This window comes from Camelus ferus, chromosome 33 (genome assembly GCF_009834535.1).
Source record: "Camelus ferus isolate YT-003-E chromosome 33, BCGSAC_Cfer_1.0, whole genome shotgun sequence".
In the NCBI taxonomy this organism is placed as follows: Eukaryota; Metazoa; Chordata; class Mammalia; order Artiodactyla; family Camelidae; genus Camelus; species Camelus ferus.
Window position 1 is genome coordinate 9855209 of NC_045728.1, and position 15063 is coordinate 9870271.

At 52.2% G+C, this 15063-nt stretch overlaps 1 protein-coding gene and 1 long non-coding RNA gene across 7 annotated transcripts in view; one reads left to right on the forward strand and one right to left on the reverse strand.

The window, feature by feature from the left end:
- GRIK4 (glutamate ionotropic receptor kainate type subunit 4) overlaps positions 1 to 15063 on the reverse strand; it is a 387436-nt gene that overhangs the window by 90004 nt on the left and 282369 nt on the right. For all 6 annotated transcript variants that reach the window (XR_004317018.1, XM_032472706.1, XM_032472703.1 and 3 more), the window contains 2 exons: positions 7550 to 7702; positions 6561 to 6665 (listed from right to left, as the gene is read on the reverse strand). Coding sequence is in view for 5 of the 6 variants with exons in the window: in XM_032472706.1 (XP_032328597.1) it covers positions 6561 to 6665; positions 7550 to 7702 (258 nt within the window). In the remaining variant the exon portion in view is untranslated. The remainder of the gene's footprint in view (positions 1 to 6560; positions 6666 to 7549; positions 7703 to 15063) is intronic.
- Positions 11149 to 15041, forward strand: LOC106729061. The gene is made up of 3 exons (XR_001365344.2): positions 11149 to 11501; positions 11680 to 11837; positions 12352 to 15041. It is a non-coding gene; the product is annotated as an uncharacterized LOC106729061 (long non-coding RNA).

The window sequence follows — 15063 nt, forward strand, 5'->3', positions numbered from 1 at the left end:
GGGAGCTGGCACTCTCGATTTCCAGCAATCAAACCCCACTCCAGTGCTCTGAGCCAGGACTCACAAAGGCAGCTTCGAAGGATCTGCATATTTATGGTAAACTCCTTCCTCGGACTGAAAATGTATTAGATAGTAGCAACCACGGTGCTCCCAGAGCAGCTGCCCCGACTGGCAACCTGTCTGAACCTTACCGGTTATTCTTGTTAGCGCATGTCTCCCAAAGGCTCACACTGTGAGGGGCTGCGGGACAGGGTGCAGATGCTGGCAGCAGGGGGACCTGTCCATAGAGAGTGTGATGCCCTCCTCGCTGTTCCCTCAATGCCATGTGCAGGCAACAGCAGTGCACACTCTCACCTGACAGTGTGTTTTTTGGGTTTTCTATTGTTCTTTGCTTTTGAGATGGGTCTGGAGGTGGGGACAGGAGGGGACAGGTCTGCTAAAATTGCCATCAAAGCAAGAGAAGACACTTCCTGGTGCTCCGGCCACAGAGGGCCAGGATATGAATTGTAGCTGCCTTTACACTGCCAGTGGTGCAAACAAAGCTGGTTCTGCTGCCACAAACCCTGGACCATCCCACCCAACAACCTTCCCCGGCAGGCGGGCAGGTGTGCCAGCATGTGGGCTTCCATCAGGGAAGAGGGCAGCACTGTCCTCCCAGCAACTGGTGGGACCTGCAAGGACTTCGGGAAGTTGGAGACGGATTCCCTGAACCTTCTAGAGGACACAGTATCCTTGAGTTCTTGGTTTGCACGGGTGACTCACAAAAGCCATCTTGTCTACCCACTGCTCCTGGTTAGAACCCCGCTCAAGTCAGCCCAGGAAATCAGGCCCTTGAAAAGCTGGGTTGGTATCAGCTTTGGAAAACTAAATACGGCTATCCGTTCACCATGCTTTTTACTCGCCCACTCTAGGCCAGCTCTGCCAATCTCTCCATCTCCGTGGGAACAGAGTTAAATGGACCCATCGTCTAAGGAAAAGTTCACATGAAAATAACCCTGTATATGTTGTTGGTAGGGGTTAGGAGTAATTCATTGACTCCAAGGCCCAGAGTTCAGAATGAACAAAAAGTTTGAAAACAAATTCCAGTCAGCAAGTCAGCATGGTGAGTAGAAAGTGAGCGTTTGGCGTGAGGAAGGGGAAACCCCCACAGCGCTCTTAGCTCTCAGCGCCATCCGGAGCCTGGTCCCTAACTTGGGCCTCGTGTTTTACTAGAGCCCCAGACAAACCAAAGAGCATTAGTGGTGAGAGAGATGTTTGCTGTGTTGCATGGGGAACAGCTACGGGCCGTTGTTTGGGGAAGGAGAAAAATCAGAGGGACAGGACAACGCAAGCCCTGGACAGGGATTGCTGACTGCCATTGTTGCCTTTCCCAAAGATGAGGAGTTCTGGAAGGAACCATGACTCATTTATCTTGTGTTTCCAGCCCTTGACAGGAAGTAGGTGCTCAAAAAAAATCTTATGCTAAATTTCAGGAAAGAATGAATGAATGAAGTGAAATCACACTATGTTCAAATATTTGAAGAGCTGGTAAAGAGGAGAAAGCTGGTTATTCTGGGCTGCTTAAAGGGGGAGGATTGGGAGGCAGATTTTGACTCAATGCCTGGAAGACTTTGGAATGTGTCCCTGGGGAGGCGGTGAAATTCCCAGCCCAGGACATGTTCAAGGAAATGTCCCCCGGGGACACTGTGGAGAACAGTCTTGCATTGGGTCAGAAGATTAGACCTGGAGGCCTCAAAGGTCTCCTCCAACATGTTCTGGGCAATTCTGCAGAGTGGAAAGACCAAGGCCTTTGAAGACAGCTAGACGTGGGCTCAGTTCTTAAGCCTGGAACTAATTAGCTGTATGGATGAGGATACACCACTTGAACTCTCTCTGTCTCTGTGTCTCTACCTGCAAGATGGAGAGAGGAGCTTTCATGCACGATTGATAAAAAGATGAGAAATTTTAAGTGCACCCCCCAGCACAGTGCATCCAATACATGGTAGCCATTCTTATTATGATGTCAACAGGGCCACCTTTCTATGTAACCACAGGCAAGCAGAAAAGAGTGCTGTGCAAACCTAGTTTCCATAATCCTTGAGCTTAGCCAGGCCAAATGTCGTGGGGTTACCATCTCCACTGCACAGAGGAAGAAGGTTTCGGTACCCCACTGCAACACACAGTGAGCCGATGGAAAAGGTTAGTTTTGCATCTTTAGCTAGACAACCCCCCTCCCCTTGCCTTGTCCCTCCCTCTCCCGAAGGCTTAATTAGAGCCTGTTAAGCCATTTCCGATCCTCAGATGAAAGGTGTGCTCATCTTATTACAGTCCTAACAAAGTCGCTGGGGGCCTGCTCAGAACCTCTGATCTTTAAACCAAGTTAAAATGAAGAAAACTAAGGGCTCTGTAATGCTTTGCTCCCCCTTTCCCTTGCCTCTTTCAAGTAAGATTTCTCCCAAATTAAGAAGGAAGATTTTTTTCCTACTCCAACACCACTGAGGACATCTTTTGGGGGGTGGGGAGGGAGAACATGGGGTGGAGATGGGAGATCTCACACAGGCAAAAACTGGGGGATGGAGCTGGCGAACCTGGCCCAGGTTCAGAAATGTCACTTACGGAGCATCACAGGGCACATTTTTCCCCAAACAGACTCCAATGGAAGCTCCACAGAGTCCCAAGATGGAAAACCCTCTCTGAGCAGAATCAAAACAGTAATTTTTTAAATGGTAAAAAAAAAAAACAAAAAAAAACCCCCCTAAATTCTAAAAGACTGTTTTTAAAATGGTAATAATCCCTTAATCAGTCACTGGCAGGGAATATGGTATTTGGTTCAGACATTTACCAATTACAACCCACTGGGTCCCTGCGTGGTGCTTTCTAAATAATCAGACCTAGCTCTTAATAGTCACTCGCCCAGACAGGGAGAAAAAGCAAAAAACCAAATCCAAATGAGAAGATGCCATTACTAAAGAAAGCCTAACCCAGCAGGTCCCTGGGAGCCAGGAGCCGTCCTGGTCGGTAGCAGGTGGCAGCAAGGAAAAGTGTTTTGCTTTGGGGGCTTAGAGATACAAAGAAAGTGAAGAAAAGCCAAGAGGGGGAGGCCCATGGCTTTGGAGTGGGACAAGCCCGCGTGTGAATTCAGCTCTGCCCAAAGTCCTTGCTTCTCATGGACTTGGGCCGAGCTCCTTACCACCTCTGAGCTTCAGGTTCCTGATTTGTGAAAGGCGCGTTTGTCCACCTTGAAGGGCTGTCCTGCAGATGAGAAGTGACCTGCGTAAAGCGCCCAGGTGGTGTCTGGTGAACAACTGGTCCACTGAAAGACACTACTTCCCCTGCTCCTTGTCAGCCTCTCCTCCCCTGCCAGCATCACCTTGGATGGAGAAACCCAAGTAATTATCACTCCCCAAACCATTCCTTCATCCTGTAATAAGCAGGGGAAGGACACCTGTCAAGAGGCAAAGATTGGGCCGGTGATTGGGATGGGACCTGGGGACCAGCGCTGCAAGGCTACATCTGTGCCCTGTGATACATCCTGCACGGTTTTCACTGCGACTCACGGAACGTGAGTCGGACCGGAAAGCAGCAGGACGGTCACCAGATTTGCTGAAGAAAAATGGGTAATAAAGAGGATGATTGCAATCCACTTTACACGTCCAATCAAGGATGTTGTGTCCCTTAGGGTAGCTGAAGGTCAAAAACACCAACTTCTTTAACGGTCACTTCTGCAACAGAGTCTATTAATTCAACATTAGCGCAGAAAGATGGGGGTGGGATACAGGGAGGTCAGGAAGAAATTCTATGCGTAGAAGCTGCAGTTGGCTAACATCTACTGGTACATATTTGTCAAAGGGTAGCCTGCGGACCACCAGCATTATAATCATCTATCCGGGTGCTAGTTAAGAAGATGCAACGCCTGGAATGCACCTCGCCTTACTAACTCAGAATTTATAGCTGTGGGGGTCTAGGAATGTGCATCTTAAGCACCGATGGGCATTCTTGTGCACACTGGGTTTGAGAAGTCCTGTCCTCCACCGGTAGCACGTGCTGCGGAAGAAGGAGCAGCAGCCACTGCGCAGGACGCCCCAGGGCAGAATTCCCTCGGTGGGGCTAAGGGGTGGGTGCTGGTGGCTGGAGGTGCTGTTTCCTGATGACTCAGGCAGCTGGGAGAGCCAGCCTGAGTGACGGCCGGTGGAGAAGCAGAGTTAAGGTGAAGCGGTACTCTAGGTCTGATGAGCTGTTTTTCAAGTAGAGGGTGGAATCAGGGCCACCGGCCAACTCTGCCACTGCAGGTGTCGCCTGATGGAAGTGGGCTGTTTCCGGGAGCGTCAGAAAGCAGGGCTGAGGGCCAAAGGAGCTTTTCCAAGCCCAAGCCTGGGTTTTCTACAGGAGTAGATCTGGCCTTGGCACGAGCACTGCTCTCCCAACTACAGTGTCTCCCCATCATTCCCTCCCTGACCCTGTTTTACGTTGCCGGTAGCACTTACGCTGCTGATGTACTACGTAAGTACTTGTTTGCCTGCTGCCCGTCTCCTCCTAGAACACAGGCTCCCGGAAAGCAGAAATTGTGCCCATTTTTAACTCGCACCTAGAAGCCAGCCTGGCACACTGTAGGAACTCAAAAGATACACACTGAAAAAAAATGAATGAATGTTCTTCCCTTCACATCCCCCAGGCACACTGGGACTCAGAAAGTCTGCCTGACAATTTTTCTACAGGCTGGCGGCTTCGTTTGTTCCAGGAATTATGAGCCCGAGGGCACGATTTGAGTTTAATAACCCCAAATTGTACTTATTTTTTCCACGTCGGTCTCCCTGGCCAGACAGTGGACCCTCTCCATGCGGGCACTGTGCTTCTCCGGTTCTGATTCTTCCATGCCCAGCACAGTGCCTGACACGTAGGGCGGGCTCAATACGTGATTTGTCACATAAACGAAACGAACATTTTGTGATACTCCATCCCATAGTTTCTGGCCACCTACCTAACGCTGGCCCCATTCGGGACGTTATGACAAACGATAGCTGTTGTCATTGCTTAAAGATCATGTAGCTCCGGAGAGGGCAGAACCCAAGCCTTGCAGACACAGGGATGGAGTGGCAGGATGCAGATGTGATGGGCCTCCCAGCGCAGCCCATGGTGCCACGAGGACCACCTTGGTGCCTGATGGTGCACCCTGGGCCCTCTGCTAGGTCTACCTAATCAGATTCCTGTGGGTAGAGTCTAAAAATCTGCATTTTTAACAAATTACCACCGTGATTCTGATGCATAATTGGTCATAATGGTTAAGAACTTGGGCTGCAGAGTCAGAGGTCCTTGGGTTCAGAACCAGCTGCCACTGCCCAAGGCCAAGTCAGTCAGTCTCCTAAAGCCTCAGTTTCCTCTCTTATAAAATGGGGACTAGTAAAAGGCACCTACATTGTAGGATTAAATGAGAAAACAAAAATGATACCCTTAATGTGGTATATGGCCCATGGTAAGAGCTTAATGAATGAAGGCCCCTATGATGATGATGATGATGATGGTGGAGGCAGTGAAGATGATGATGGTGGTGGTGGTGAAGATGATGATGGTGGAGGTGGTGAAGATGATGGTGGAGGTGGTGAAGATGATGGTGGTGGTGGTGAAGATGATGATGGTGGTGGTGGTGAAGATGATGATGGTGGAGGCGGTGAAGGTGATGATGGTGGAGGTGGTGAAGATGATGATGAAGAAGACAATGATTCTGCCACCCCTTCAGTGGTACATTCCCTTGTTCAGACACTGATAGTCAGGAAACTCTTCAATATGTCTGCTTCTTGCTCTAATTAGTGCATCATTCCCTATCTCTCAAGCTTTTTTTAAGGATGGAGAAAAGATACACTAAGAATAAAGAGCTGATTATTAGGGTGATGGTGAAATTGGGAGACCTTCAGAGAGGTACTTGAAGAGACTGCCAGAATCTCTGTTTCCTCTGATGTAGGAGAATCAGAGGAAAAGAGAATGAGAAGGTTAATGGAGGAGAATGAGAAAGGAGTAGGGACTTGTAAGGAGCTCCAGCGGACAAAGCATCCCTGAGCTGACGGAGTACACAGGCAGCAGACAGGAGAGGAGGGGTGTGATTGGGATGGCGGGGGGCAGGGGATGGGTTGGTCAGAAAAGAGCTGACAAGAGAGAGCTGGCCATCCATTCTAATGCTGAAGGGGTTCCTCAGCCCCCATGGGATCTGATCTGTGCGTGACCGGCAAGCAACCTGGAATCTAACACTGGTTCCAAGGTTAGGGCGAGATTCAGGGAGCAGAATAAACCAAACAGTGGAAAGGCCTCCTTCCGTGACGCCCCCTTGCCTCCTCTCTCCCGGCATAAGGCACAGTTGCCTCCCTCTTGGTATTCTGCTGGGGCTGCGGTTCCTGACCACGCTGGCTGATCCTGGTGCAGGAAGGAGGGAAGCCAGTGCCTGTGGGGAGCCTTGCCCAGGACACAGCCTGTTGCTCTTGGGGATGGCTGAGCACAGGAGGCCATCCTGAGTGCCAAGGAGGAATGGGCTGGGGACAGGGAAAGGGAAAAGGAGGAGGGATCCACCACCACAGCAGCACAGCTAGCCTTACCTGCCGAAAACCATTCCTTGTGAACTGTAAGATTTTCAAGGCATAGTTGGACCTCTGGCCTTTGCTGTTGAATTCAATGTGGCCGGTGAGACCTTCCAATTCTACCTGTCCAAGAGAGAGTGAGTTACAGCACCAACTAGGCCCCGCGTTCCAAGTGGCCCCAAGCAAGCATCTCATTGTGCTAGCTAGGTATGCGCCAGAAAGGGGAAGCCATCAGGATGCATTCTCTGTCTACCTCTTGGCCACAGGGTCTCAAGCCTATGAAAGTGATGTCTCTGGAACCAATTCAGACTTGGCCAGGGCTTGAGGAGGAAAGGAGGCTGCACACCCAATGACCTCGCAGCTGCTGCATAAACCAACACAATGCCAAGATGCCAGCTCGAGCTCGGGTCCCCCTGAGCTCCTCCTCCACGCCTCTGGCTGTGAATAGCATTTATCCTCCTTGGGCAGCTGCTCACCCACTCCAGCTTGCAAAAAGTCAGGATGATCTGACTCTAAATGCAAAATCCCAGCCACTGTGCACCAGGCTTCTCTGCCTGGTGATGGCTTCTTTGTGGGCGGGAATCCCTGTCCATCTCACCAGAGGCCTCATGGCTGGGAGAACACTGGGGAGAGCCAGCACCAAGCCAGAAGCGCTGAGACTGCAGGGATCACGGTCTGCGGCAGCATTATCCATCCCCGTTTATGCAGAGCTTTGCAGGGACCGCTTCTGAGCCAAGGGGACAAATGCCAAGCCTGGAATCCAGGGACCCTCTAATAGTCTGAGGCACAAGGGCCACTGCCTTGTAAACAAACTTGCTGTAGATTCTCAGTGATTTTTAGGGATTAGGGGACAAATGTGACCCATGATCCCCAGATGGGGTCACTGCAGATGGCTGTTTCACCTGGGGCTGTAGTGTCCCGAGGGGACCTGGAGGACAGGGGCCCTGAACAGTATCCCCCCATCCCCCAGGCTGGGCGTGGCCTGCGGGGCCCCAGCCGCCCCTCACCATGCGCAGATAGTTCATGAGGCTGGTGCCATGCTGCCAGATCTGGGCCGAGCCGCAGGACAGGGGCTTCACGCCGATCTCCTGGCTCCGGTTCAGCTCCTGCACCGCGGTCACCACGGCATAAACGGCGTCAAACAGCAGGGCCGAGGACAGCTGGGAGAGGGCAGAGAGCGGGGCAGAGGGAGGAAATGACGGGTGTAAAGGAAAGAAAGGGAAAAGGGGAAGAAAAGAGAAGAGGAGGAAGAGAGAAAAGCAAAATAAAGAAGAAGTAAGGGTGTGTCTCTGATGCTGTTGGACTACTGCCTGTCTCTGGGCCGACTCCGCTTCCCCTAAGAGTCCAGGGGCTGGCCCAAGGAGACAATGGTGAGGCCTCTCTAAAATTGGACCATCAAGCCATTGCTTTGGGCCCCAGATTATTTCAAGAGTATCCCTTTCTCTCCTCGCTCCCCTGATCTGAGAGACTCCTGAGAAGGGGGCTCTCTTCTCCATCCCACTGCCCTTCCCCTGGCAGCCGAGCTCCTTCTTCAGTTGATTCGAGGCTCACCTGGATGCTTCTCGGCAAGACTACAACTGTCCTTGTCCTTTGCACATAATTCATTTCCCCCCAAGCACATGTGGCTCCTTTATTAATGGACCTCTCACGTTTCCCTGCCAAAGGACATATGGAAATTACGAACGCTAAAGACGCCCTTTCCAGCTCGGACAAGCATCTACGTGAGGGGAGTTAGCGACCCCTACTGACACCGGCTTTTCCATCCTTCCGTTTGGCTATTTAAATGATTCTGTAAACTAATTTCTGTCCCAGCGTCTCCCTTGCCTCCCAGTTAATCTCTCCGTGCTGAGATTCTCAAAATCACCGAGTGTCAGAACTAGAAGGGGTCCTGGAAACCAACCAGTCCAACTCAGAGGACTTCAGACAGGATGGGAGCAGACTGCAACCCAGCTGCCCTTTCTCCAGGCTCATTCCCCGCCCGTTCCTGTCCACCGCCTGCAGCAATGTCTTTCCCCCTCCCTTCCCGACAAGGCTCCTCTTGAGACGCCAGGGTATGTCATTGCTCCACCAGAATTACTCGTGCCTCGCCTCCCAGGACAGCATGAGGCAGTCTTTCTAGATGCAGTTACCTTCTCAACAGCAGACAAGAGCATGAGGCTCTTGGGCCAGAGCTGGGGGCAGGGAAGGGCGGTGGGCAGGCCTCTCTGCTGCCCCGGGTTTGGTCATCACGCAGTTTCCCTCCCAATCTGACTGGCTGTTTGTCCTCAAGTTAGCCTCTCAGTTAAGAGCACCTGGAGCCTTTGCTGGCACAGGACTACAAGGCGGCTTGGGGAAGGGACCACCTGCACAGCACCCATTCTCCTCTGCCTCCTCCCCAACAGAACCCCCACTTCCTTCAGGTGTCCTCCCTTCCCCCATGCAGCCACGTGCTTCAGGGGTAGCTGTCCCAGCACATGACCCAGCCCGAGCTGTCAGGTGAGCCCGGCTGACCCAAGAGTCATCCCATCCCCCTGCCAGTATGCGATTTGGCACTGGGCAGATGGCCCGATTCTGACCAATGAGACACAAGCTGAGGCCTGGAGCAAGGGGGCTGCTTCTCACAAGAGCTTCCTGTCTCTACGAGAGGCAGTCCATCCTCCTCTGGACACTGCTGGCTCTGGATATGACGCCCGGACCTGCGGCATCCATCCTGGTTCCAGCCTGAGGATGAAGCTGACACCAAGGGCTCAGAGCAGAGATGCAAAGAACCTGGGTTTCCAGTGACGATGCTCTGGAATCTGCCCTATGTCTGGACTTGCTGTGAGATGAGATAACACATTTTCCTTTTTGCAAGAGGCAGTTTAATTCTAGCTTTGCATTACTGGGAGCTCAGAGCACCCTGTCTCGTTGGTGCTGGAGGCCCTGGAGAACCCTTGCTCTCGGGGGCATTGGTGCCCCAGGCCGCCAGATAGGCCTGGCCTCATCCCCTCTCTAAGGCCCCTTCTCCCGAGGCTGCGCGCTGGTCCCCGGACCCCCTCATCACTGCAGACTAGCAGACACAGTTTACCACGCCATTTCTCACTTCCTCCCACCAGGCCCCAAGCTCTTTCCTGCCACATGGTTGTCACTATTCCCACTCTGTCTGGGACGTGGTTTTCTTGGCTGATGCTCCATTATTAGCAAATGGTCCAGATGCTGGGAGATCGGTCTGTGCCTGTTTGCAGCGTTCTTTGTCATCTTGAACTCCTGGGCTGGCAAGATTCTTCGAGTGCGTCTAGTAATCACAACTCCAGCAAGGGGTGCTGGGGGGCAGGGAGGCGAGCGGATGCAAGGAGCATCCTCAAGGTTCCTGTCTCCTCTCTGTCTGTATCTTGCCTTCGGAGAAGTGACATGGGTGACATGTCCCCAGAATGCTCTAGGATTCTTGGGTCCTTTCTGTGGTTCAGCCTGGGCTGATTCTTGATGAGACCTCCTAAGCCCCGAACATCCTTCTTTCCCCAGCTCAGTCTCCTGAGGGTCCTCGGTACGTAATCAGACAGCTCCTCTCTCGCAGGCTCCTGGCAGTCAGCCCAGGACTCTTACGTGGATCCTCCAGCTGCTTCTCTAAGACCCAGTCCCCCATCCACGCTCCTCCAGCTTATCCCTCTCCCACCCTGTTGCCCATCTTCTCCCCTCAGCCAATGTCACCTCCAGTGGTCCTGAAAGCCCATAATCTCTGCCACACCAACTTTTCCGTCTCATCCCGGATGTCCATCCTGAAGCATCTTTTTGCTCTCCTAATTGCTTTCTCCCTATTATTTACTAATTTAGCTCTGGAAAGCATTTGAGACTGCAGATGGGGAAAAATTTTGGTACCCAAAGGCTCTCCATCCTTTTCTCCACTGCTGGGTCCACAGTGCCCACTGTCTCTGCTCCTTCCCGTGGTCCCCCCTGCTTCCCTTTCATGAGCCCTTGACGTCTTTCTTGGGCTTCTGTCCCTCATCGGCGTGTGCGTGCCTCTGGGCCTTGTCTCTGCTTCTCCTGTCCCTGTCGTTTCTACATATTAAGTCCCCCTAATGGCTCAATTCTCATTTAAAATCCTCTTCCTTCTTGGCTCCAAAATGTTGCTTGGCAAACACCCTGGACTCTCTTGTTTTTATATTTTCATTTGTTTCTTCATTGTTATCTTCTTTTGAGCTGTTTGTAAATTGTTCAGGGGAATGAAAGACTCTGTATAAGTTAAGATGACTCAATCTGACTCAGGGAAGAGCGGCTGAGTTTCTCCCTCACTCACCGAAATAAAAATAAGAATACCTTCTAAACACACACCTGTATTTCTCATCTCCCTGACACCCCTCGAATCGCTGGATTCCTAGAGTCCTGTTGGATGTCCATTTGTCTCTGAACTTCTGTTGCTTAAACTCTGCCCCTCCTCCCAAAATACCAGGATAGGAACCATTAAAATTTCATGGAATAGTTCTTGCAATCTGGGCTTTATTCAATGAAATAAACACTTAATTACAAACATCTGTTTTAGCCTCAATTCTAATTACTTAATCTAGCCATCTGTAATTTTAATGATTTTCCATGATTTTTGTTCTTTGCTGGGTGATGAATGGGAGTGGCACGTGAAACGAGAGGGAGTGGGTGTCTCCCTTCACGACACTATCTTCTGCTTGCCTGTCACCGGCCAGAAGGGGGTGGTGGCTCGCTGGCAGCCACCTGGCAGGCACTGAGCTTTCTCTTGTGGCTGCTCCTCAATTTAGCCACTCCCTCTCTGTGCCCTGGGAACTGGGCCCCCGTTCCAGCAAGCTCCATCTGGAACACCGTCGGCTGACTGGGAAGTTAAGGAAGAGAAGGAGACACACTCAAGTTGGGAGGAAAAGAAAGAAGAGAGAAGAAAGTGAGAAGAGAGGAGAGAAAGAGGAGCAGAAAGAGAACGAGAAAGGAAGGAGGTGATGGTGACAGAGGAAGGTGGAAAGGGAAGAGTGAGCGGAGGAGGTAAGAAGGGAAAGAGAGAGGAGGAGGCTGATGGGGAGAGGACTGGGCAGGAGAGGGCGCTGGAGGAGAGCGAGGACCGGAGACCGGGTCCCACCGCGACCGCAGCCTCTTTTGAAAGCTGGATGGGGAGACAAGCCAGGCTGTGCTTTCCTGGAACTGGTTATTTCTCGCCTTCCAGCTCCCCAGCAAATGAAAGAGCTGGCTCTTTGTGCTGGGAATTTCCACCCCCAAAGAGACGGGAAGAGGCACCGCTTTCCGAAAGGTAGATGCCGAGGTGAGAAGCCCCGAGGAAGATACGTTGCTGCTGGAGGCTGTGAGCTTCACACGCTCTTCGAGGTGAGGAGTTCCTACATCACTTTCCCTTCCTCCTCAGAGGCCAGAGAGACCGTAGCTGGAAGGTTCTATGAGCTGCAATGGAGCACCGTCTTTTGGAGGCCCTCCACAGGCCACCTGGCTCTCCTGTGCCTCGGTTTCCTCATTTGTCAAAAGGGGTGCATGGTCACTCTTGTCTGTTATTAGGATGCTGTGAGGAGGAAGAAGAGGTCCGGGGGGGGGGGGTGATTCAGCACGCTTCGGCTCTGTGCCAGGCGAGAGCCAGTGAAGGAGGGCACGTCTCCCAGGCTCGAGAGGACGCATGCCCTTTCAATGGCAAGAAAACCAAGGGGCTTGACTTAAGAGAATGCAGATGGAAGCAGGCAGAGAATCTGTGACCCAGGGACTGCCTGGCCCCTCCGGCGACCAGTTCTAGGTCTAAGGCTCATATGTCTTCTCCCCACACCACCCCTCCCCTTGGAAATAACCTGCAGTGGGCATGGCACAGCCTAATTTTACTCTTGTCTCCACCCCTCAGCCTGGAGGGAGCCTCCAGAGAACACTTCCTTCTCCAGATGTCCCCCAGAATTCTTGGGGGGCATAGGATGCTGAGGTCTTGGGAAGTCCGAGAGTGGACTGAGAAAGAGAAGAATAAATTCCGTGTTCTACATCTTTTAAACTGCCTGGGGCTGCCACCCCAGGCACCCTATCCTGAGTAAGGAGCACGTCGGTGTCTGGCCCCCTCCCCACCCTGAGACCTTCATACCTGCATGGTGTCCCACCTGCAGTCAATGAGCAGCACTGAGGTTTTTGCTCCCCCCTCCTCCGGAAAGCCTTCCCTGATCTCTCCAGGCAGAACTGAGGGGCTGCCCTCTGCTTCCACGGGCACAGCGTACCCATCAGAACCGCTGGCCTCGAGGCTGAGGCAGACCTTGCTCCCCACGCTGCGGACCCCAGAGGACAGCATTTGTGGCTTTTTTCTGTGGACTGTGGGCTGGAACCCCATCCTTCACCCCGCTCTGTGCTCAGGCCCTTAGCATGGGACTATATTTTTTCCTCTAAAAGGGTAGAGTCTGTTTTCTTACTCCCTGACTCCTGGTTTGTGGGTGTGGTTTTCTTTGGCCAATAAAATGAGGTGGAGGTCACTGTGTGCCCGCTCTGGGAGCCCAGGACTATGAGGAGGTCTTGTGCCTTTCTGCTTGCTTTGCTGCCCCTCTGCCACCAGCATGAGAGTGCCCCAGGCTAGCCTAGGCCTGGAGGATGAGAGGTACCTGGAGCAGAGCTGCCCCCGCTGCCGACCCCCTCATGCTGAGTGAGCTCAGCCAGGTTAGCAGAGCTGCCGGGCCGCTTCAGCCTAGCTCAGCTGATCTCTAGCGGACCCTCAGGTGCACGAGCTACAGAAATGTTCATTGTTGCAAGCTAGCGAGATTTGGGAGTTGGTCATTCCACAGCATTTCTGTTGCAAAAGCTACCTGATATATTTACTAATGCCTCTCCCAGTGTCTGGCAGATGGAATGTTAAAGAAACTCATTTGATGGAGAACTATAAATTGAAGATGGAATCATATCCCATTTTATCTTCATAAGGATCCTCTAAGATGGTTAAGCATAATGAGCCCAAAACTACAGATAAAGAATCTGAGGCCCAGAAGGGTTACTTAGCTTCTTAAGATCACATAGCAAGAAAACACCAAGGCCAGTATCTGAAGCCAGATCCTGTGTGTCCAAGGCCCACCCTCTTTCCAGGACATGTGAGCACAGCCAGAGCCGGCCCCACAGCCCTGTGAAAGGCACTGCCTGGCTGTGGTGTCAGTTCTTTACAAGCCACCCCACCAGATGCCACGGGCCTCCCATCTGCCTGCTCGCGCTCAATGGGAAGATGAATGGAAGGGCTGAGACCCTCAGAGGGAAACTGGCAATGTGGCACCGGGACCTTTAATTTCAAGAGGCCAGACGCCGGATGTGGAACACCTCAGGCTGGAGAGGAGGTCGCAGGTTTTGTTCCTCTCCTAATACTGTGCTGGGAGCCTTTGAAGTGTGCCAACACCTCGTCACAACACTGGAGTGATGACTGCAAGCCCCACAGACCAGACCGGGAGCACAGGGCTGGTACTCCTGACATGGGGGATGCGCCTGGTCCTACCCACGACCCTGTGCTTAAGACGTCCTCACCGCCCCTTAGGCCACCTAACGGGGGTGAGAACTTCCTTCCTTCAGGTGTTTCACCCTGCCGAGCCAAATCCTTCCTATGGATTTATTCCTCTTTCAGGGTCTCAAATATCTTGTTGGGATGTGCTCTATAACCTTGAGAACCTTGCAACTCAAGTTCTCACGCCGCCTTCTCCCATCCGGTTCCCTGATCAAAGCTTTGACCCTTTAGAAAATTATATGAGCATCACATAAGCTGCCTCAAGGGATTTTGGGACGCTTAACTGTAACTCGGGTAGGACAGATCTAAAAAGCCAAGCAATCCTGTCTCCTGAGAACCTGCCTTTTAATACATGGACATGATTAGACATTCTTTTTTTTTTTTTTAATGGAGGTACTGGGGATTGAACCCAGGACCTCATGTATGCTGAGCACACGCTCTACTGCTGCGCTATACCCTCGCCCACGAGCAGAGCAGACGTTCCTGACCTGCCTCCCAGAGTAAGGACATCAGACCCAAAGGAGAACAGCCAAGGAAACCTTTGACTCCATCACACACACAGCAGGGGAGGCAAGAGCAGGGAGGAGGAAGACGGGTGAGGCTCTCTGGACAAGCTTCAACCAGGGCCGTGGTCCAGTGCGATGAAAGAACACCAGACCAGGAGACTCAGAATCTAGTTTCACCCACAAAAGGTTTGGTGTTTGCCCTTGAACAAGACCCCCATGCCCCTCTCCCTCACCCCTATTCCCAGCCTGGGCTTCAGCTTTCCTATCTGAGAAATCAGCTGAAAGGCCCATTCAACAGTAAGATGCTTGGATCCTAAACTCAGGTGGGCCTCAGCGACAGTGTGACTGGGAGTCTGGCCACAGACATGCCTACAAGACAACTTGGTGTGTCCAAACCCTCTCTCCCTGCCGACTCCTCCATGCTCGCAGCCTACAGCTCTCTACTATCTCAGATGTGTCCCTTGCAACGCTGCCCAGCACCTCTGCAATCTGATTTTGAGCTGGGCCTGGAGAAGGCTGGAGTCCAGGAGGGTTTGAGCCCGGGGTGGGGACTGGCCCACAGAAAGGGTACACATGGCAGTGAAGGGGCACCAGG